The sequence below is a fragment of the Anser brachyrhynchus genome (genome assembly GCF_964034855.1).
Source record: "Anser brachyrhynchus genome assembly, chromosome: 1".
NCBI classification, from domain to species: Eukaryota; Metazoa; Chordata; class Aves; order Anseriformes; family Anatidae; genus Anser; species Anser brachyrhynchus.
Genome location: NC_137694.1, coordinates 124,329,975 through 124,354,337, shown reverse-complemented (window position 1 = coordinate 124,354,337; position 24,363 = coordinate 124,329,975). Strand labels below are relative to the sequence as shown.

The following is a 24,363-nucleotide window of genomic DNA, read 5'->3' as shown; positions in this document are numbered from 1 at the left end:
AGACATAAAGGAAGAAAGAAATAAAATGCCTTTTATTCCTATCCCATTCTGAATTCTGTATCTCTGAATCTGATAAAATATTAAATTTTTCAGAAGGTATTTCATTCCTACAATTTTGAAAATGAAATGTGTATTTACTAAAAAGTAAGGATATTAAAAGTGGAATATAATAAATAAATAAGGAACAAATGCCATGAATTATTTTTCTGATTTATCAAAGGAGAGAAGCCAGAGGAGGTTCAGACTGATATCAGGAAAAATTTCTTTACCATGAGGGTGGTCAAACACTGGAACAGGCTTCCTAGTGAGGTGGTGGATACCCTACCCTGTGCCTGTCAATGCTGAAAAGGTATTTGGATAATGCCCTCAATAATGTAGTTTAACTTCCGGTTAGCCCTGAAGTGGTCAGGCAGTTGGGCTTGATGATCTTTGAAGGTCCCTTTCAACTGAACTATTCTAGTCTATTCCACTCTATTTGGAGCAATTTAATAACTAGAAGGAAAGAAGGAAGGAAAGGAAGGAAAGGAAGGAAAGGAAGGAAAGGAAGGAAAGGAAGGAAAGGAAGGAAAGGAAGGAAAGGAAGGAAAGGAAGGAAAGGAAGGAAAGGAAGGAAAGGAAGGAAAGGAAGGAAAGGAAGGAAAGGAAGGAAAGGAAGGAAAGGAAGGAAAGGAAGGAAAGGAAGGAAAGGAAGGAAAGGAAGGAAAGAGACAGGCAGACATTAGGATGTCAACAAATAGAAGCACATTAATAGGTGGAAATATCCTGAAAAACATATCACTTTGTTATGATCAGGGCTGCTATGAACTTTTGCAGTTTTATGATCCCTGAATAAAGACAATCCATGCTATTGCATTGTAATGTGTTCTGAAATTTTGTTCTCCTGCATGGAGGAGAAGTACATGACCACATTTAGCTTGTAATCCACTCCGTTAGAACTATAGCCATGACATGGCAAAGGCTATCCTTGCTAAATTGTCCATAAACAGTTCTGCACCATTTTTTCACATAATCAAAGTCAGTCACTCAGTTATTTTGTGACCAAGAAGCTAATATGGCAATTATGAGATGGAGTGCCTAGGAACCAACTTGAAGCTTTTCAAATTGTAATCTAAAAGTCTGATACACACTGCTTGGAAAACATAGAAAATATAAAGGGATTTTTATAAGGGAAATTTTTCATATAGTATGGTTTCATTCAGCACTATTAAAGCTAAAAGCACTTGAAAAGATATATATGTTCAGGTCCTTGAGTTTCACACAAGCCTACTTTTAAACCATTAGTCTTTACTAGTTAACTAGTAAACAATGTATATTAAACATACACAAACATAAAAGGTTGAGTAACATATGTTATAAAAAACTCTTTCAGGCAACAGAGACTCACACAAATTCTCCTTGCCCTAACAAAAAAGTAAACTAAAAAAAACCTACTATAAAGTAAATCCCTATTGTGTTTGTAAGGCAGCGTGTTATTTTAAAGGTAAATGTAGTATTTCACAGACAAAAAAGAAGGAAGCAGCTTAAAACAAGTTACAATAGCTGCATCATGATATTACAAACCACCTCAAGCTTCCAAACATCAGCAGGCAGAACTTGTATTTCAAAATCTAGGATGAAAAATATAGATTCCTAGCATGGCCATTCAACAGCTAGCTTAAATGCTACTAAGACAGATTGTATTCTGACATGCAACTAACATTAAAAGAATTCAGACCAGAAGCTTCAAAAACTCTTCCTCTCTTTTTTAATAAAAAAACATACACAGATTAGGAATTTTTACTACTTTTAGAAAGGGAGACTTTTTTTTTTTTCTTCACAGAACTTCATACCAGAAGGAGTTATTATATTTCATCCAATCTTTAACCTCCAGAATAGTGTAGATCAGAAAGACTGTTGAGTCCTTTCCTAAACTACTATTTTCCAGTTCTTTCATTAATATTATAACTCTCCTCTTTACCACTACTATATGATGGGTGGGGTGAAACTTCAAGACAAAATCTCCAAGACAAGGTGGAAATTCCTGGGCTTCTTCCTTCTAATGGGAACATCCTCAAAAACACCAGAAAAGGGAACACATTTCTAAAGGCAGACTTTAGTAGAACACAACCTAGAACAATTTACTTTTTATGCTAATGCAGGAAGAAAGAATGCTTAAATAAAATACTAATAATGAGACAATTAAATAAAACTTAAAAAATGTAACAGGTTTAGGGTTTTAAAGTAGCACCTTCCCAGGCATTCAGGTTGAAACCCTTTTGGGTGGGAGGCTGCCCTGCCACATCTGGAGGGAGAGCAGGCTGCAGCTCTTGGAAACGAGTAGCTGTGGCTCCAGCTGAAAATGATGAAAATTGTCATTCTTAATCTTCCAGACAATTTAACTGTACTAAAATAAAACAATTTGCAGGTAAAAGCCTAAGAGAATAGAAATAATTTGAGTGGCATTGCTGTCTGGACAAATTAGTTTCACTGATTCAATTGCCCTATTTGTAAATTGGGGATAATACTACTTCTACTGCAGTTTCAGAAAGAAGCTGAGAAGATTAACTCATACTACCTGGAACATGAGAAGCACTGTAGAAGCACTAACTAGCAATTACCAGGTTTTATTATGGGTTAACCTTGAACAAAAAGACAAAATTCTATTAGGCTTTAAATAATAGGTATTAAAATGAGAAAACTATAGTACAATGTGTCACTGATAAGAATCCCAGGCAATCTAACATTCATTGTATTCCCTACTTCAAGCAGTCCCTAAATCACTACTGTGTACCAGTATACGAGCTTGATAAATTGATTTTATTTTGTGCATTGATTTGCCGATATCATAGTAAAAATATCATTACAGAATCTGCATACTTGATAGATATAACAGCAGAATACATTCCCTGAGTCCATAATTGTGACAGGAATAGGAGAGCCAATGCTTCTAAGCAAAGATTTTATTAAAAACAATACTGCCAGACCTCTTAATGGAGAAAAAAAAACAAAAACGCGGCCTCACAGAAAGCAGACAGCATTAAAATTCACTTCTAGCGTTCCTCCTTTTCCCTCCTCATGCATCTTAATGAACATACAAGTCTCAGGTTATACATACACTTCTGATATGTCCTTTTCTGTACTTGGAAATGTTTCAAGAGCAGATAATACATAGAAGACCAGTGTGACACAGGATTTCTGGTATACTTGCTCCTTGGAGATACCTTTCCTCCTTTTATCTACCCACTTGCCTGAGCCACACTCACTTAGAAAAGCTTAAATAAAATGGTACTACACTAAAAGAAAAAAAATGTTACTGGTATTGTATTTCAGGGTGGTGTGGTGGTGGTGGTAAATATTTACATTTCCAAGTAAAAAAAAAAAAAAAAAAGAAAAAAAAATTGAACAGAATCACAAGAGTTCAAGAACATCTCTGATGTAATGTCAAGTCCAGGAGTATTAATACTTGGTCATCAGTTAAGTGTCTGTATGTGCTGGATTTACATGGAAGACTGGATAAAACAAAAAGCTCTGTTAAATGCTAGAGTACCAGCATAGAGTAGGTATAACACTTTGGTTTTTAAACATCGGTGTTTAATTCTGCTTCTAAAAGCCCAAGTCCCATTCTTATTCTGATAAACAGCAATCTCTTAAAAATGTTCTGGTCTGACCTCAATTCTGAACTTCAGAGGCATAAAAAGACAGACAAGTCTTTATACATGTATTAGTCACTTCTCTCAGCAGGCTATCAGAAACTGAGATCAGAGATTACCAATACTTAAAAAGTCAAATTCTGCCTGCAGATGTTCACTTTGAGCTCCCACTGAAATCAGCAGGATAAGTTCAGAAAAGGAAAAATTTGGCTCTAAATGAAAACTGTTGATCTAATAATAGCACATTCTACCAAAGTGGGTTGGAGGTAGAAAAAAAAATCAATTTTTTTACTGGTCACCTATTTTCTTCTTTAGAATTCAGGATTTTTTCTACACCTAAGGAAAAAGTTAACTATTATTTATCCCAATGGCCCTTAATCAAAGAGAAATAGTCAATCCGTTCTACTAATAACTGCATTAATTAATACACTTATGCACATTAATCTTCAGGTACATATTTTATTCAAAACACTACTTCTTTAGGTTTTGTTATACTTCTTTCTCATACAAGAATGTTAACATTTAAAATAGAAAAATAATATTAAGATACCTATTATAATCTAATGCAAGAAAAAGTAATTTAAAAAGATGATGTTTTTCAATGGAATGCAACAGATGGAACTATCATTAAGAAAAACAATGAAGTTAATTATGCAATAAATTAGACAAGGTAAGTGTATTGATTATTAGTGTAGAGAACTCTGGACGACCATTTTCAACTATTACATACACAAACACACATGCACATATACATAGACAAAAACACTAGATGTTTGATCTGAAGAAGATAAAAAAAATCTATATGAATACTAATAAGACTCAAATTATGTGTAGGCCACTGTAGGGGAGATTACAGCTCATCTTTTATCAACCAAAAGATACAAGCACTTCTCACAAATACTCAAAAATGATGCAAACAAAAATGTGCTTAACAAATATTAAATTATTCATTTTGAATGCATTGTAATGCTGCCACTAAGCTTCTCTGTCAGGTTGCTTCTTCTCATTCTCCTTTCAGCTGAACATCAGTCTAACTTTTATCTTTCACAATTAGCAGACTTGTTTTCAAAGAATCTTTATCCAGAATAGTCTCTGACTTCAACTCTAGCTAGACTGCATAAGGTGCAAATATATATATGTGAAGAATGAAATTGCTCTAGTGAAACCTGTTGCAGCTGGAGCCCAGGTACTGGTTCCTTCCCAAAATGTTCCCATCATTCCAGAGTTCCAGAGACCATGTCTTACACTTGTGATTATCAAGAAAGTTAAAGAATACTCACTTTTTGGTTGTTCCTTGTTAGCAGAACAGCATTAACGTTTCTGTATCTTAATGATTCTATTGTATTCCGGTAAATAGTATAGTCAAGGACAGTTTAAAGTTTACAAGGCTACTCTTAAGATTACAATTCTCTGCCTACCCATCACTTTATTACTGTTCTTATGTGAAAAATGGAAATTAAACATTAAAATAGATAGTGTGATATGGTCAAAAATTATATTAATTTCTATAAAACTTTCACTATATTTAAAGTGGTAACACCTAAATCAGAAGAGATCACAAATGTATAGCTTATTTATTGCAAAAGGAATCAGCAGAGGGAATAATGGTTTGCTTTATGTATTTAAAATGAACTTAGTTATGGGCTATTGCCTTAGTTATCACCATAACAAACTCTGCAGTCTTTTGTGACTGATTTCCAAGCAAAGTAAGACAGATGAGGCTTTTAGATTAAATTCGTATCAGTTGCAAATACATGACTATTACATATTAAATAACTGCTTGTGATTACATTTCTTTTCATGTGAGAAAATAAATTCATAAGCTGTTAAAACAAAAGACCACAGAACAGAACTGATTAACTTTCATCTACTACAAACTAAGAACCATAGCAGAACTAACCTAAACTGGTACAACAATGTGATGAAGCACTCCACAGTTTTTAACCCAATTTCATATGTAAAACAAACCTTGGAAAATTAAATTTGCCTCTACGAGTGCCAACCAACCAAACCTACTAAATTCTCTATTGTATAGAACTGTATTTAAAAAGATAAAAACAACATACTAGGCTGTACAACCAATTAGGTGATGTATTTAGCTGAAGAGTCGTTGGTATTTACAACCTCCTGAAAGTTAATCTATTAAAAATGCAACAAATTCCAACTATCATTTTCATCATAGCAAATTCAATAAATTTTAAATTAACAAAAATATTCCTCAATATAAAATATGGACATCTGCAGGATGACAAAGATTTCCAATGAATTTAAATAAGATTTAACTGAGATTTCAATTTATTTTAAAATAAAGTTTATTACATCCTGTTACGGTCATTGATGTTTTATTTTATATTAGTATTAAAACAGTAGCTGAAGAGTTTTTGGTATTTTATAAAATTTGTTTTTATTGACTGCATTTAAAGCTAAAACCATAAAGTCCTCTAAAATGCCATTAGGTCTCTCCTCCTTTTACAGTATCATACTTAGATAAAATCTCGAATCTACAAATATTTCACAATTACAAAATTTGCTTGTAGAGAGGATCCCAATTGTCTCAGGGACAATTTGGGAGTGGGAGGAAAGCTAGCAAATGAAATAGGGAACCGTTATTCTGTAGGAGTTAGTTTTTAAAAATCATGGAGTCCAGCACAGAATATATTAAGAGAATTAAAGGAAGTAAGACAATGTAATTCCGAATGACTTTGTTGTCAGACTTTTGTCAGACTTTGGTGTCAGGCAGCTGGAGTTCAAATTAAATTGAAAAAAAGTGTATGCATTTCAAAGTAGTCTAAGGAGACATCAGAGATAATCATTGTGTGATTCTATCACAGAATGATGTATGTATGAAATGGAAAACTTGAGAAGCATTTGTAGCAGTTGTTACTTCAGTTTAGCCTGAAGGAAACATTAATACTTCCATCTCCTACATGGAAGGCAACTATAGTTTTCTACTTAGCTGTCATCCAAAGGATTCTGTCATCTTTTAGTTGGACAAAATTTAATAATACTTAAGCAAATCTTAGTTCATACTCTAATACTCTGTGTATGGAATGCTTTGGAATTTGGGGGTCTTTAAACTTAAGAATAATAAGGAGTTGAGCTATAGAGGGGAGTAACGCTTGTATGTTGTCAAAATACATCCTTGACCATGAGTATTGAAACTGCTGAAACAATATTTTAGGGCCACTTACTTCCGTAGGCTTTTCTGCAGCAAATTTTGCTAAATGGAAATAGAAATTTGTCTGTAAGCATGGTGAAAACAGTGGTGCACATTTTTTTTAAAAAAAGTGATACACACAGTAAAAATTTGAAACAAGGAAGGGGTTGTGCTCTGGATTTGTTCAAAATACCAGACAAGTTAATATATATATATATGGTGTCTACTATTAAAGAAGAGAAATTAAAAAGACCTCAAAATGCACTGTTATATGCAATAATGTCATTTTAGACTGGACTTCATGAGCTCTGCTGGCTCACTTAATTTTACCTGAACATAAAATTAACAGGAACACAGGCATCATATTACAGTCTGACCGCAATTTACCGTAATATGGATCTAGTATTGGTATTGATATCTAGATGTTTGAAAATTCTGGTTATTAAATGTAACTTCCAGATAATTTTTTCTTGCATAGTTTCTATGTAACCATTTAAACCTAGTCTCTTCATGTCCAGTATACATCTCTTTTGCTAGGAGGAGATAAATGTGGACTATTGCTGTTTTTAAGTGTCACTCATTATTTTTTCTGTATGTGAGCCCTAATAATTCCTTCCAAAAATATTATTTCTTCAGGAAGGATAGAAGATTATGAATTACTTTAACTACAAAGTAATGTATTATCAATTACATTGTTTCAAATACTTTTTAAAGATTTTTAATGTTTTATTTTACTATGAATGAGAATATAAACTAGAAATTCAACAATTCTCTTTCCTCTCAGAGTTTCCATTGTAGGCAGCTGCCAGCACAGTTCCTTCATAATAGCACTGTAAGAGTCCACTTTTCTGAAATATCTCTTTTTGGCAAAGCAGCAGTTGAACAGTACCAGGATGAAGTACAGAAGAATATAGAAGATTTTTATTTTTTTTTAATGAACTGTCTATGTTCATTCATTGTCCACCAGTTCAGGTTGCTGTTTTAGGATTACTTTGTAAGAATGTGGTATTTTAAGCTTGCCAAATCTATTTCTTTTCTTTCTATGGCCACATATGCACACAACTGAAATTTAGATAATTATTTTACAGGGTTAACTTCCTTTTGATCTCATTTAAAGAAGAGATGCCTAGGGACAAAAGGCTTGAGTGCATATAGAAAGGCATTTTGGAGTAGATGATGAGCAGATCAGTTCATTTCTCAACTGTGCATAAATGCAAGCACTGTTCAGTTCATAATTAGAAAGAAGTTTCAGGTTGGCACTTTCCCGTGAACATTTGTCAGCAGCATACAATTGGCAACAACTGTCAATTATGCTGAAGAAAGCCTGAGCTAAACAGCATACAGTTCAGAAAATAAGGGTTACTTATACAGTGCTCATGTGAATTCCTCATGGCCCTTTGTTTCATAATTATGTAGAAAAGAATTAGTAAAAGCTGTAATATAGGCTGCAAAAAAAGAATTAAAAATAATACTTACAGCCTCTGTGGATACACTTGTTATGTTAAATATATTAAAATTCATAATCTATATACAAAATTCCTAGTCTTTCTGGGAAAGTATTTTATTTATACATGTAAATCTCTAACAACTACAACCAGTTCTTAAGGAGCAAGATTCAGGCTTGCATGAAAACTGCTCACAAGAAAATGCAAGACCTATGGCACTAAATTCTGTTCTGCCTTTTACCATTAACAATCCTCATATTGAATCAAGGCACCCTCCTTATGCGATAATAAAGGAGAACAAATCAGTCTCTAGCAGAATGGAGTCACTTGAAGACAGGGCTACGCAATTCGGCTTTTATTTGGCAGGTGTGCTTGAGATCCACACTTCTGCCTGCAACAAGATGAACCACAAACACTACTGCCTGTTCTATGGTTTGTTTACTTCACAGTGGTTCAGAGAAATTCAGACAGGAGTTATATCCCTCACGGAGTACAAAGGCTCCGCTGTTCATTTATAGCATTGTGTATGGCAGGCAACTGAACTGTTAATAACTGGACCCGTCCTGTGCTGCCAGTGATATGGTAGAGTACCACTAGCAAGAGAAAGCACTTTGCATTGTGCTCTCAAGCACGCTGGATTAGCTGAACTACCTTCAGTAACAGATAAACTGCACAACTGCACCATTACAATCATATTGCCTTCTCAGTCAGAAAATTCTGGGCACAACATCCCAAAAGAGTGGCTTTGAGCTTCCAAAGAACTTTTCAGAGCATAAAGTATCAAAATCCAAAAATTCATCAGGGCTTCCTGAATAACCAACAGCATCCATTACTATTAGTATTTCTCATCAGCTAGATGAGAAATAGACAACAAAACAGTGAGAAGGTATCAGTATGGCAAGTAATGACTGGTGCACACTATTAGCATAACCTTTTTTTTTGGGGGGGGTGGGGAGGGGAACAAGGAGGGAGAGATTGCGTGTTATTAAGAAAGCTGCATTTCAGTCTGCAGATAAGATTATAAGGTCACCTATATGTGAGAGGGAAAAAAAGGGATAATAACAGGACAAAGAAGCAGAGAGCTATGAAAGTATGTATGATCTGTAGTCTACATTGCATTCTTTGGTTGAGGTATCTGAAACTATCTCATCCTCAGAACCAGAGCTAAATACCAGTTGGTACATAAATACAGACCAAGGATATGTAATAATAAGGCAGTAATACTGATGAAGGATTACTTATTTTGCACAAGTTCAACATCACACCATGACTTTAAGAGCTCCAGCAACTATGACTAAAGAGAACAGTGACAAATGGCACTGGGCAAAGTTATTCCCTGGGAAGATATTCATCAGCTTAGGTTTGGGAAGGCTACTGTGATCTCCATTATGAGAAGGACTTGCAAGAAATCGTATCACAGTAGCTCATTTGACCATTATTTGACCTGATCTGCTCAGAAGATATTTGGGGTGCTTAGATATATAGAAGGTAATAGGTACTTTCCCTCACACTGTAGTATCATCAATCATTGTGATACACATCACATACACAAAAAAAAATCTCCCCCCCAAAACAAACAAACAAACAAAAACAAAGCAAAGATGAGAGATGTAGAATACGTCAATTTGATAATGTTTGACTGATAATATCATTTATAATGAAAAATCTTCATTGTTTAACAATAATTTTTCTAACTGAAGGCCATACAAACTCTGTCTTCTTCAGCAAACTTAGTTTTTTAATCCAAACATTTTCAAAGGAAAAGTATTTAACCTTTAGGACAATCAATTACTGGGAAGAAAACAAGAAGCAAGAAGAAAACTGTAGCAACCAGGTATATGTCAGACCAGCTTCCCATATGTAGGCCAAATAGCAGATATTAAAGGCATCTAAAATCTCCTGCATAGTTTAATCAGGTCTCAGTGATTCTCCCAGTCCTTCAGATTGGGATAAAGTCAGTTTTAAAATTCTACATCAGAAACTACACAACAGCTTTTAACTCATTTTCCTTTCTCAGACACGTATGCCACTTTGGGGGACTAGAGAAGTTTTGGAGCTAAGGCCGGGGTCTGTAGACTGAAAGAGTGAACTAGGATGTAGTTGGAATCGACTCAGTACTGTGCAGGTTGGAGCTTACTTTCCCCTCCTTCCACTTGTCCCTCTACCAGAAATCTCTCTTGCTTCTTCAGCCTTCACTGCATGACCTCCAATTTAGACTAGGAGAAATGGTCTTCATTTCTGTAGCACAGGCAAAGTAGACGCTGATGCTTATCTGGCTAACACTTTGAGCCACTTCTACATACCCATTAAGAAAATGTTCCCATATTAGCTTTCATAATCTTATTAAGACTTGCAGGCATTAGACGAGCAATTCTTTCAGTAGCTTGATTTTCCCCTCAAAACAACAATTTTGTTTGAAAGTAATACTTTTACAAGTAATACTTGTAAACAAATGTAATACAGTTACTGAAAGTTTATTTTTTATGTAGTTGTTAAATCTTAGAGAATATAAATATCCATTGCATTTTGTAGAAAGGCCTTGATTTGTTTTAGTTTATTGTACACAAAAGTTGCCAAAATATTTTTCCTCTCTCACATCTTTAATAGCTATGGAAATGAAACACACACACACAAAAAAGAGCTTTCTAATTGTTTGGGATTCATTTTAACAAAACAAAGGGAAATAATGAAAAACTGACTAAATTTGATCATTACTGAGATAGTAATCTAAGGTTATCAAGACAAGGAGTAAATAAGAAATGAGCTTACTATCTAAAAATATGTTCAATGTAAAAATGGTACATAAACAACGTTAAAAAACAAAAACAAATCTTGTTGCTACTGTCACAGATAATACACTGTCTTTACACTAAACCCTCTCCTTCAGCTTTTGAAAAAAATAAACCCAAGAATTAAGGCTATGGTTGTGAGAATATTTAAAATACTTTTACGCCTTAGGTAAATATGCTAAGAATATAAAAGATCAAGATCAAAGTTTCTATTGTACATCTAGTTTGGATGTAGCAAATGCAAGCTTGAAAACTTTTAAAGAATTTAAATTCTCTGTTTTATGGTTACATAAATGGTGGTTGTTGATTTACAACTTTTCAAAAACAGCTTTCACTCTAAGAAAAATATGGATGTCATAAATATGAATAACTGAGGTAAACCCTAAACATATATTTATTCATTTATAAGGATAGCTTTCAAACTGCAGGCGCAATTGTAGCTTTCTTGCTGGTTATTCATTTCACAATCATGGTTACGTTGCCCAGTGAGTATATGCATCTGTCTTCAGTATCTATGTTGGAATTACATTTCATTAGAACAATAAATATATTCTAGGCAGCACTTTGGGGGACAATTATTATAGTACTCACAGAGTTAAAATTATTCAGCTTTTGCCCTACTGCGTTCTTTCATTACCTAAGCAGTACTAATTATGATCATTTAGAAGCTGCTGAAAGCACAGTATCACTAGAATACCCTATAATTGTCATATAGGATGTGAAAAATTATAGCTTACAAGGATATTAATATATTCTGTATGTTTTTTTTTTTTTTCATTTACTGTTTGACTGATGATCTTAGGGATGATAGCCTATAAAATATAAATATTTTAAGTAAATATGGTCCAAATGAGTGTAGGGGGTAGGTGGTAGCATCTGATTTTAAATCTTGAAACAGAATTTTTGGTTTCTGTCTGGCCCTATGCTAAGACTTCAGAATGAACAGAGAGAGTACCTCAGGATTTTCAAAAGCTTTAAGAGTCCTATTTTATCATGGCTGTTATTAGAATTCTATTCCATCCTCCAGGACAGAACTGTAGCACGATTCAGCGCTATAATTATGGAGTCGCAGCTTTATGGTCACAGATTTAGAATTAAGCAACTTGCTTTGTTTTCTAGTAATATCGGGGATTCAATGTTTCTGTTCAGAATATCTTCTTCAAAATCACACACACAAAAAAATCCCTGGGTATAATGGAAGGCATGTTATGATAATTTATAAACAGATCTCTTCTGTTCATATAAAAGAAGAAAAAGAAATTATGCAGCCAACTGTTGATCATCTACCACGAAATTCACTTGTCTTGCACAATATTTGCACAGGACACTCATTAAAACTTCTATGTAATTAAAATTCAAGGACTTTTTTTTTTTTTTTAAAGCTACATTTGATTTTTAAAGGCATTTTTTCTTGCCAGTAATCATTCTATTTCCTCTTTCTTAGATCCTAATGATCTAGTAGAGAAAATAGCAGTCAGCTCAGGTCTCTTTCAAAATGACAAATGATTCCCATTTATGAGAATGGAACAGAGGCACTTTGTTCTTATCAAAATGGCAACTACCTCTATTGTGCCCTAGCTGAAGTAATCCTGTAGTACTTATACAGTCTGGCCATGGCTTTCATGCCAAAAACGGACAAATCCTCATGAGTTTTTCCATAAGCAGTGATCTTATGAAGCAACGCCTGAAAGCAGGTAAGCATTATTACTGAAAATAATGATGCTTTTTCCATTTTTTTTGTTTGTTTTTAAACTAAATTAAATATGAAGTCTACCTACCAAATGAGACAGATGACAAATACCACCTTCATGGCAAAACAACACCAAAGCCATACACTTTAAATTATTTAAATTCTACTCTATAACTACACACACAATTATGTGCTTATCCTGCTTACCAAACTATAATAAAGGACATAATTAATTTTGCATACATTCATCATATATTCTCCTATATACCCTGTCTTGTGGTCTTTAAACTTAACTCTGCATTTCCTGAACTGAGTTAAACGGGCTGAGGATATTACACATTTCTATAGTGTTTCTGAAATGTGTTTGCAATATACATTCTCAATGTTGATTCCACTCCATTTTAATTGCATAAATAATAAAACTCTTTATATGCACTTTCTTAAAAAAAAAAAAGAAAAAAAAAAGAAAAAAAAAGGAGTAAATCACTATATTACAAAGCTGTCTATTTCTCATTTTTTACAAGTTAATTCCTGATTTTGGAATTCACATAATGAACTAGCCAAATATTTTATACTTAAAAATACTGATATACTGACACGTACCTTGACTTTTTCTAAGTGATCCTGCAGAGAGTCAATTAGCAGATCCCCCACTGGCTGCCAGGATGCCTTGAACACTTCAGCCTGGCGTAGTTTCAGGTCCAGTTCATCCATTGCCTCTTGAAGACCCTGCAGTCTTTCAAGAGCATCATCTATCTTCTTTTGCCAATCAGCAGAATGTAGATTCAGCTTATCCCACTCAGTTTTGACCTCATCTGCTTGCCTTCGGAGAAGTTTAGTGACATTCTGGGCCCTTTCCTCAGGTGATAGTTCTAAATGTGAAAGTTGAGAGGCTTTTAAGACATATTCTGACTTAGAAGAAAAATAATTGCTATCTGGGTAAGTCTAAGGAATTCAAAGCTCCCTACAAAACTATTAATAACCAATGACATATTTTTTATATGTAGTTATTTCATATGCGCTCATTTGTGAATCTCTCAAATTTAAATCTTTCCATAACACTGATCAACAAAACATGCATTTAAGTATGTAATGGCATTTTAAAGCTTTTAGCTGCACCTTACTGTGTCCTGATTCAACAAAATAGTTCTACACATATGTAAGTATTAATCACTGTGAATCACTGCAGCTGAGTGGATTTTGGAGCTTTGCTGTACTGGTTTCTCTTGATCTGTTTGATATATGACATATACTTTCTAAACAAATGGTTTAGTTCTGTAATACTTAGACTACAAGCTGAATTCTAGGTTAAATTGCAACTTTCAAACCTCAGATGGAACTACAGTTATAGATAAGTCCAGAAAGTTTAAAGCCTGTTTTTCAACATCTACTTATAAATATGCATGTCTGTGTAGTTCCACAGTGTTCAAAAGGATCACTAAGGGTTTCTTTCATCTATATTTTTAGCTCAGTTTCTGAATACTGAGATTCAGCTTGGATTGTAAAAGGAATGCTCTCACAGTGGCTGGCAGAATTTATTTAATCATTGTTGATCATCACTGATCTTTCCAGCAGTGTGCTATTACAGCTCTTTCCTCAATTACCTCTTGGTTCTGGATAGAGCTTCTCCAGTCCCTCCACAGGTTGCTCTGCCACGAAGATTCGCACAGTCTCGAGTGCACTCATGATAACAGGTTCTTTTGTTTTCAGCTCCCTCTTGAGAGTCTGTGAGACGAAACAATAATATCGTAAATGGATATATAACGAAATACTGAGTGCTACCCCTTATTTTTGTCAGTTTAAAAACAAAACTTCCCAAACCGGCTTCCATGTTTACAAGAAGCTATCAAAAATGATGCAAAGATAATAATCTTTGGCTTTTGCTTAGCCTGAAATCAAATTGTATTCAAAATGTATTGGCTGCATGTTACATAGTACCCAAAGTTGCTGATCAAGTTGTTCACTGTGAGATGAACCCCTTTTGCCAGTTAACATAAAGAGTCAACACCAAAATTTAACTGTGAGGGACAAAGCCTTGTCTGGCTCTGTATCAGAGAGCACAAGCTTAGCTAATGCTTCCCAAAAGTAAGATTTCCAAGAATGTGAGGGAAAATCCAATGTACTTTACAGCTAGCACTTTGCTACAGCTGATAGCAATGTTATATCATAAGGAAAAAAAAAAAAAAGGACCTATAGATATTGCCATGCTAACATCTAATTAGTAGCAAAAAACAAGTATTGTAAACCTCTCTTCTAGTAGCACTGTAGATGCTACTCTTCCAAAATTACATGAACTGAGGAGATTTCTGAAAAGTAGAATCAAGGCCATGGTGAAATTTCAGAAATACAGTCTAGTTTAGATGCAGGCACGCACAAGTGAAAATTAAAGAAAAGAAAGTAGTCTTTATGAAGTAGTTAATTCCTAATTCCTTTAAACAGTATTTATTACCAGTTACCACATTTTTAGGTTTAAATGTGGTTAATTCAGCTCATTGTTCAGATCAGCTCTCTCTCCTTTTCATCTCTTCCTTTCTTAACATGCTTTCCAGCACCGGCCTCCTTTCTTGTCTTTTTCTTCCTCTTTTCTGCTTGCACTTTCCCTCCTCTAACAACAGCTCCTCCTCCCCTCTCTCTTCTATTCCCTGATTTTAAAATGACCATCAGTAAGATTGTCAAGGTTGGTATTTGAAGTCTCAGCAGGCTGAAGATAAACATCTCAGTATTATTTAAAATGTGTGTTGGCAGGTGAAGACAGTTTTGTACTGTCTCACACCAATAGTGATATGGAACTATTTCAGTACACACTTTTTTTTTCCTTTTTTTCCCTGTAAGAGAAATTATGATTCTATTAGTCTGAATCCAGAATGTTTGCCGCACTAAAATGCATACGACAGCTGGACTGTGGGTTGCATGTTGTACGAGGTCTTTTGCATGCCATATAGGATGTTGTATTACCTAAATATTTTATTTCATTTTTTTTTCTCTTTATAAAACAGTATAGAATGCATACTGTTTTTGACTGGCAGAAAGGTAAAACATGCAGAAAGATATAGTGTATTGTATCACACAACGTAATACTGCAAAAAGGAGAGCTATATGCTACAAGAGGAAAAATGATATTTTACTCCAGGGACTAGAAAATTATTTTTATAACACTGGAACTATATAGGCTTCCTCCATAATAAATTCACAAAGTCAATTAAATTAAATATTAAACAAAATTTGGGTTACTGTGAACACTAATGAAAATTAAAAATTCAATATTAAAAAGTTCATTACATTCTGAATTATATTGAAATACCTAACAGAACTAATAATGCGAATCACACCTGCAGTTTATAATGTGAGCAGTCACAGGTAAAATATTCTTAATACATTTCAGGAACATAAGCATATGACTACATTATTCTACTATAAATACTAAATAAAATTTTTATGAAGTGGTCAAGAACTGATCATAAGTTTCATAATTGTGAATCATGAAAGTCATTTAGCAGTGTGCTTTCCTGAAGGAAACAATGCAGTCAGAAATGTCAATTTTGTGTCACGGACATCAGTGGAAGTGGGAACCTTTCACAGAACATCTGCTTATCATAAAGGAGCCTATTGTCTCCTGAATAGCTGTGATAAATATTTTAAACGATGATGTTTACCCATAAGAATAAACACTTTATTTTCACAAATAAAGAAGAGTACTGTATATTAACAAGAAAGATACCATTGGACATTGCTCTGCATATAAACTCATTGAGGTTGCTCCAGGGTTAAAACTGCTTAGCTTAAGATATTTTTAGATTTAGAATTTTCTGTAATACGTACTTGACTCTTACACAAAGTGCAATGGAAAGAGAAAGTATAATAAGCCCTTTCCAAGCCTCCAAACAAGGAAAGACAATTGTTTTCACTAGCCTTTGTGCTCATCTCACATTAATTAAAGCCTTCAGTCCCACTAGAGTGTGGCAGGTCTGCAGTTCAAGCAAGCCAGTAGGTAGCATAGCTTAAAATGTTCCCCTGTGCACTGTGTGCATTGCTCTCATCAGGTGATGTTGAAAGTGACGTCCATAGTCATACTGTTTTTGTTTGTTTGTTTGTTTGTTTTCAACATTACAGTTTTATGCCAGCTAAAATATACAATATGCTTTATGTATTATTTTTCAGAAATGTTTATGTCCAAAACCAATCAAACAGAAGGCACATACAGAAAGGTCTGTTTCCGCCCCACAGAGCAGGAAGGAGATGTAGATATTCTAGTAAGGGAACACAGAGCTGCAACAACTCATAGGATTTATAAAAGTCAGAAATGCCTTTAAGCTACATATTTGGGAATGAGAAGTACTGCTGTATGGAGTGCTGCTGCTGCAGTCAGGTCAGACCTAGCTATTTACATGTACAAATGACGAGAAGGACAAAGTATCTTCTTTCAGCCTGTACTGCTTTTGCATAAAGACCATATCAACCAAATACACATGGTGACATTTCCAAAAGAAGGTTATAGCCACATTCCTCCATCATCTCATGTGCAACAGAATAAGGACAACATAATCAGATATGCATACTGCATCCCATAAGGTCTGTGATCAGGAACCATCACATCTATCTTCCCAAAATGATAGAAAAATACTAATGGTAACTTTCTGACTCCACAAATTTTTGCACAAACAGAAAGAGTCTCTTTTACTAAAGGAAAAGAGTGAGCCAATGTGTTAAATGTTTTCCATTTTTTCCAATCTGGATGTTGGATCTAGGGAATGGGATTATAGTCCATAAATCCAGTTTTAGAACAGCACGGTGTGATGCTAAGATCTACTTATTATTCTCATTGCCTTCCCTAGCTTTGATCTGAAAACTTCTACCAAGTATGTTAAAATGTATTTCAGTATAAGAAATTAAAAAAGGATAGAATGAAAAAATATGAGACTGAAGCAATAGCACAGAACAGAATTAAAAATGATGAATTTTCACTTCATACTATCCCATTCCACAAAACATTCTTACTGTATGAAGCCAGCTTTTCTGATTAAATTTTTGTTGTAAAATACATACACACTACCACTAAAAATCATAATTAGCAATAAATTACATTTTTTCTTCTTTTGGAAAAAAAACTAATCTATCTAAATCTCTGACAAATACATCTCTATAATAAACAGACCATCATTGATAACAGAATTAGCCTAAATGAATGTCTAATTTACAGCTAATTATATCAGGCTAATTTCATTGAATTCCTGACCCTCTTCCACACTTTGTGGTGACTATAGAGGAAATCGAACATACATAATGTATGACCTGCCAAAAAAACAAGTAAACTACTTTATTTAAACATCTCTATTTGTCATCAGCACTACAGCAGTAATGGCATTCTGTCTACCACTTTAATAATGCATATATTGATCAGCTTATCTCAGGCCTCCACTACCTTCTCATGGATGTCCAGAAATCTCTTCGGCTGGAGAAACACAGATTGTTTAAATTGAAAGATGAAAATAGAATGGGAAAACAGAGTTATATTAATAAAACTGGCATTAATCTCTATGATTAGAAAAGCAGATGCTTTTGCTTTTAATGAATTTTAAGGAGAAAGAGTACAGTTAAATGAATTCAAGATGCTTCCCAATCAGAATGCCTTTTAAAAATGTGTTCGGTCTTCAAATTTAAAATGCAGATATCAACTGTGCCACGAGAACAGGTTCATGTATCGAAGCACAAATTATATTCCTCAGGCACATTTGCTATAGATTCCATGTGAAAGGGTTTCCAGGGACTTGTTAATAATTAACTACTGTATTCATAAATGCTATTTATGCTGGTAATACAATCTCCACACAGAAGATGTGGCAACTCTTAAAAGAATGACAGAAAAAACAGACTACCTGTGCAATGTCTAAATTACAGTCCAGGAAACTGAGATTAATAGTGACATGTACACAGTTATTAACATGATTTCATTAAAACACTATCATGACTCATAATAAAGCAAAGAAAACTGCAGGATAAAGAAATGATAGTTTGATGAACAGGAGTATTTCAGATCACTGATTTTAAAAATGAAAACAAAAAACACAACCAAACTTGCACATTCTAGGACTTTGGCATAGACACATTTTTCTTCAGATGCCAAAAATCAACAAAATGATCCACATATATATTAGTTCAAACAAATTGCACTTATGTGGGCGTATTGAGGATAAATTCCAAAGTGCCTTCTCTAAAAAGCATCTCACATTTATTATGGAACAATGAATCTGACTGCGTGTATATCTTTTTTTCCTCAGTAGAGTTCAAGCTCTCATCTGGCATAGATTCAAGCACTTGAAATTTTCATCTGAATCCTACTCTTAGAATTTTTAAAACCAATCTTGGCAACTGGGAGCATTCAAATGATAAGAACAAACTTCTTTTTATTTCTGCTATGAATATCTGAGGTATTCCAGATAGTCTTCTAAAAGATAGAGAGGTTAAATATAAGTTATTTATTTTTATTTTTTATTTTAAGTTACATTCCTTAAGGAACAACAACAACAAAAAAAACAACAAAAAAAAACCACACCAGCTTCTAATACATGTTTCCCTGCTGAGGCTTTTTTCTTCTTTCCAATGAAGAAATTACCTGGGTTGTCTTCTGGTTTTAACTGGTAAAAACAATTCTTCACAGAAAGAAAGACTTTGTATTGACATAGAAAGACCAAAGCTGGAAGTTTGGATTGAAACAGGTAGAGACTTAGTTTGTTTACATTGAGAACAACATGAGCAATCAACAGATTCATGTAATCAAGTTCAAAATTTAACTACTCTCTTCTTTCACACTGAGAGCTAAGGTGTTTTTTTTTGTTTGTTTGTTTTGTTTTGGGGGGTGGTTTTTTTTTTGTTGTTGTTCTTGTTTGTTTGTTTTAATCAGGGACCCAAAACTGTTGAAAACACAGCTTTTCACCAGAACTGTGCTCCAGTTTTATGCTGGAGACTTTTACATTTGAGGCGTAAACCTTCTTAAAAGCATTTTTTTGATGTTCAGAAATGGACTAAGCTGTTCACTCAGAAAGATTCTTTGTATGTCTGCTTCTCTAAAGAAAAACTTTTAGAGTAACAGAAAGTCCATAAAGTTTAGGAAAAGAAAAAAAAAAAAGAGTAGAAAAACCCCAAGCTGCAAACACAGATTTTGTCAAAGACGATCTGAAGTCAGAAGAGTTCTGCAGTGATTGTTTTTCCCTCCTTCTCTGTAAGAGATCTTTGAAGAGTAGACAGGGTGACCTAATTTCAAGGATTATATTTTGTTCTTTTTTTCCCACAGGGTATCAGAGCACCTACAGCTAGAAAGGCCTCACATTAAACTACAGAAGTGCTACAGCATGGGAAAAGGAAAGAAATGTTATTTCTAAAAGGAACTAAAATGTTCTAGCTTTGATACGAAGAAATGACTGAGACATGATGACCAAAGATTTGTGTCTGTATGTATCTGCATGTGGGAGAGAAGATAATCAAAAAGGAGAATTGAGAAGACCTATTTTGTAAAGTCACTTTGCACCTATTTATAGTACCTTACTTTTATGTAACACTTCTTGTCCCTGAAAGTTTTAAGCACTTCGGTTGATTTGCGAGTGACAGTCACTTAGTCCATCACTGAAGTCTTGCCACCTTTATGATGAATTCTGGGAACCTTTTGAATAGCTTACAGAATAACATACAACATTAAAATTTTATGAGAAGTAACTTCTCTAGCTGAAAAATTTATTTCTTTGCTCTAGGAGGAAAGGTAATGTTTTCAAATACTCAAATATGAATCAGATGACAAAAGTTTTGTCGTGACAATTCTACAAAAATTCTTCTCAAAGTCTTGCTTTAGCTCAAACATGATCTTTGGATAAAGGGATTGAGTTAATATAGAGTAAAAACAACATCTATTTTGTTTATTGCATCCCAGTGGCCTGGATAGTCTTTATGATTTTAAAACTACTTTATGGAAGCTGCTACAGCCAGCTGACTAGATCAGACTTCAAGCCTTTCATGTATCTGAACTTTCAGAGAGGGAAAATTAAAAGCAGGGTGATGCTCCTTAAAAGTCACAGATGTTTTAGCCTCACTGTTTCCATGATAATGTTTGAAGTCCCAAGAAAAGTTTATTGTATGAAAAATACACATCCCTTCTCTTTAGCATCTTTATCAATGATCTGGAGCAAGGGGTTAAGTACACCCCCAGTAAGTTTGCAGATGTCACTAAGTTAGACGTGTTGATCTGTTCGAGGGTAGGAGGGCTCTGCAGAGGGAGCTGGATAAACTGGACCGATGGGCTGAGGCCAACTGTATGAGGTTCAACAAAGCAAAGTGGCAGGTTGTGCACTTGGGGCATGACAACCCCAAGCAGTGTTACAGGCTGGGGGAAGAGTCTTTGGAAAGCTGCCTGGCAGAAAGGGATCTGGGGGTATTGGTTGATGGCTGGCTGTATATAAGTAAGCGGTGTGCTCAGGTGGCCAAGAAGGCCAACAGCCTTCTGGCTTGTATCAGAAATAGCATGGCCAGCAGGACTAGAGAAGAGATTGTCCTCTGTACTTGGCTCTGGTGAGGCCATACCTCAAATACCGTGTTCAATTTTGGGCCCCTCACTACAAGAAGGACACTGAGGTGCCAGAGAGTGTCCAAAGAAGGGCAACAAGGCTGGTGAAGGGTCTAGAGAACAAGTCTTACAAGGAGCAGTTGAGGGAATTTTTTTTTTTTTTTACCCTAGAGAAAAGGAGGCTCGGGGGAGACCTTATCACTGTCTACAACTACCTCAAGATTGTAGCAGGGTGAGAGTTGGTCTCTTCTTCCAAGCACCAAGTGATAGGGCAAGAGGAAATTGCCTCAAGTTGCACCAGGAGAGGTTTATGTTGGATATTAGGAAAAAGTTCTTCACTGAAAGGATTGTGAGGAAATGGAACAGGCTGCCCAAGAAAGCTGTTGAGTCACCATCCCTGAAGGTATTCAAAAGACATGTAGATGTGGTGCTTAGGGACATGGTTTAGTGGTAGACTTGAAAGTACTAGGTTAACAGTTGGACTTGACTAGAGGTCTTTTCCAATCTGAGGGATTCTATGATTCTATCCTACAGATCAACTCTCTAGAAGACAGACCTAGAAAATGGACCATGTTGCCACTACTCCCCATCAGTCTGCTACTGTGGGCAAAAGCCTATTTGCCTATGACAAAGGCCAAGCCTAGTTTTATACAAGATTTTGGGACTTTTCACAAACTCTGCTCTCCCAATATCTTAAAGCATAAAGATATGTCATGTTCTCTTTCTAAACTTGATCTCAGTGTTTGCTCTCAACTGTACTCTTTGGGATGAGGTAGAACAATCATTTAGAGATGTATCTATAGTACAGCTATCTGATGAATGAGGAAAACACAGGTATTCCAGATCCAATTTCATTTTATAGAACCATTTTTAGATTTCTCCATGCAGTAATAAAAACAGAGATCTAGGAACTTCAGTAACAGTTCTTTTTGACAAGTTTCACAAATGGTATTGTGAAACAGTATTACATATATGCAGCACAACATTTTGTGATGATGATCACTAGGTCTGTAATATGCTTTTCTCATAGTATCAAGCTGTCTGGGAATGGCATAGCAAACTACATTTTTTTTACTTGAAAACAGACATCAGGTTAGCCTGAGACAAGTGTAAGCTTGATTCAGCTTAGGAGTACATAATTAAAGCATACCTTTCCTAAAATAAATAAACAAAAATATCAATTCAAACTTTGTATGAACAGTTATTCAAAAAAAATCCCATACAAGAGTTGCATTTACGTTTCTTTCTACCACAAAGCTTAGTATGGACCAGTCTCCATGTGATGCTCTGCTACTGCCTTTCCATAAGAATTCCCTGATGAAATTAGTATGAAGCAGGGACAGAAGCAATCAGTAACCAGAATAGTTTCCTGATGCACACAGTTGTGCATTACAACAGATATTAGCTACTGTTTTCATAAATATTCCCACAAAAACAACAGAAAAATGGGGTTTTGAAAAGAACTCATAAGATTTAAATGCCTGATCCTAAAAAAAAAAAAAAAAAAAAAATCAGAACTACTTATTTAATCTTCAAATAATATTTGCTCTAGTCATTAAAATTATCTGTCTGTGATAGCTCTGTGAAAATGCTGTGTTGCTTTTCGAAAAAGCTAAGCAACTGGTATGCTTAACTTTTTTGAAAAGCAACAGCATTTTCACAGAGCTATCATGGACAGATAGTAAATACTCCCTTCTCCAACAGACTAATTTTTTAAGCTGTGTTTGAAAATTGCAGCTAGTATTTTCATGTAAAAGTTCAGTTTTCATTGTCTCTAGCATATATCTTAAAAGGTATCTTTTTCCAACACACACTGTTTCACCAAACTCTAAGCTGCAAAACAAAAAGCAACAAAACAATCATTTGAAAAAAATCATACCCTGTGAACATCATTCTGTTTCTGCACAGTGGGAAGATCTCCACCAATGGGTGCTTGCTGTTTTAATTCATCCTCCTTCAATTGCAGCCATGCCAGAAGTTCCTGAAGGGAGAGATGTAAACGCTTCCACTGGTCTGTACTGGCTTCCAAATGGGATCTGAAAGCATGCGTTAAGTATCAGATACATTCAGGCTAAGTGAAAATAAAAAAAAAACAAATTGTGCAAACATTTACTGATAAAGATCCTAGTGTTTCATTAATTTGATGACTTTTAAAACAAAACTTTTAAAAAAAGTTTCAGTAGCTTTGAATCAGAGTCTGGCAACATTGATTTAAATTTGGTTCCACAGTCCTGGCCTGAAATGTCAACACATTGATAGTTGTGTTGAATTGTCAGTCTCACTAAATGTTCACAAATATTATGCAGGACTAGTATGAGAATAATTTACTCATCACTTAGGATTGCTAGTAGACTAGAGATATAGGGCTCTCTACCAACTGATTGGTACTCTCTACCAAAATGTAGAGAGTACTTTTCAATTCAGAGAAGAGTAAGTATTTCTCCAAACCATTACACAAACCATTCAACCTCACACAAGACTCATGTGGCTGCTCACCTTTAAGATAAGAGAACAAATACTTCCCAGAAAAGTAACAAGGAAATTGTTAAAGGAACATCTTATGCTGCACAAATATCTGTGCCACATGAAAAGAGGTGTAAATGAAACTAATCAAATTACTGGCAAATTTTAGATACTACTACTTTATGCAAGCAAGCTCCCCACCAGAAGGTGACCTTCTAAATATTTCCTCTGCACATGTGTAAATGTTGCATTTTTAACAGTAATTTTCAGCAACTGCTTTCTGTGGAGAGAAAATACATGATAAATCTTTGATTGATTAAATCTTCAGTTTTGTTTATATCATAGATAATCACAATAAAAGCCTGTCTTTCTAGACTTATGAATATGCTGCTATTGTTCAGTTGCTGATCAGGAAGAAATTCCCAATTCATTCCCAGACAATTTAAGAATTCCTCTTAGAATTTCAAATGAATAGCACTATTATATAGCAGTAAAACAATAAAATACACTATCAAATAAAAATAGATTTTCTTTGTCTCATCTCATTTGTTTAACTTCCAACTTTATTCATATAACATTTCTCTTAATTTTCAGTGGTTGCAAATAAAACCACGTTTTCTGACTGAAAATTCTACTCCTCAC

At 34.6% G+C, this 24,363-nt stretch overlaps 1 protein-coding gene across 27 annotated transcripts in view; it reads right to left on the bottom strand.

The window, feature by feature from the left end:
* DMD (dystrophin) overlaps positions 1–24,363 on the bottom strand; it is a 1,241,121-nt gene that overhangs the window by 173,934 nt on the left and 1,042,824 nt on the right. For 26 of the 27 annotated variants that reach the window (XM_080576230.1, XM_080576221.1, XM_080576232.1 and 23 more), the window contains 3 exons: positions 23,138–23,294; positions 14,315–14,435; positions 13,314–13,582 (listed from right to left, as the gene is read on the bottom strand). In XM_080576230.1, coding sequence (XP_080432356.1) covers positions 13,314–13,582; positions 14,315–14,435; positions 23,138–23,294 — 547 coding nt within the window. Of the gene's footprint in view, positions 1–10,689; positions 11,533–13,313; positions 13,583–14,314; positions 14,436–23,137; positions 23,295–24,363 lie in introns of those variants that run through there. The other variant, XM_080576233.1, reaches the window with a different exon arrangement.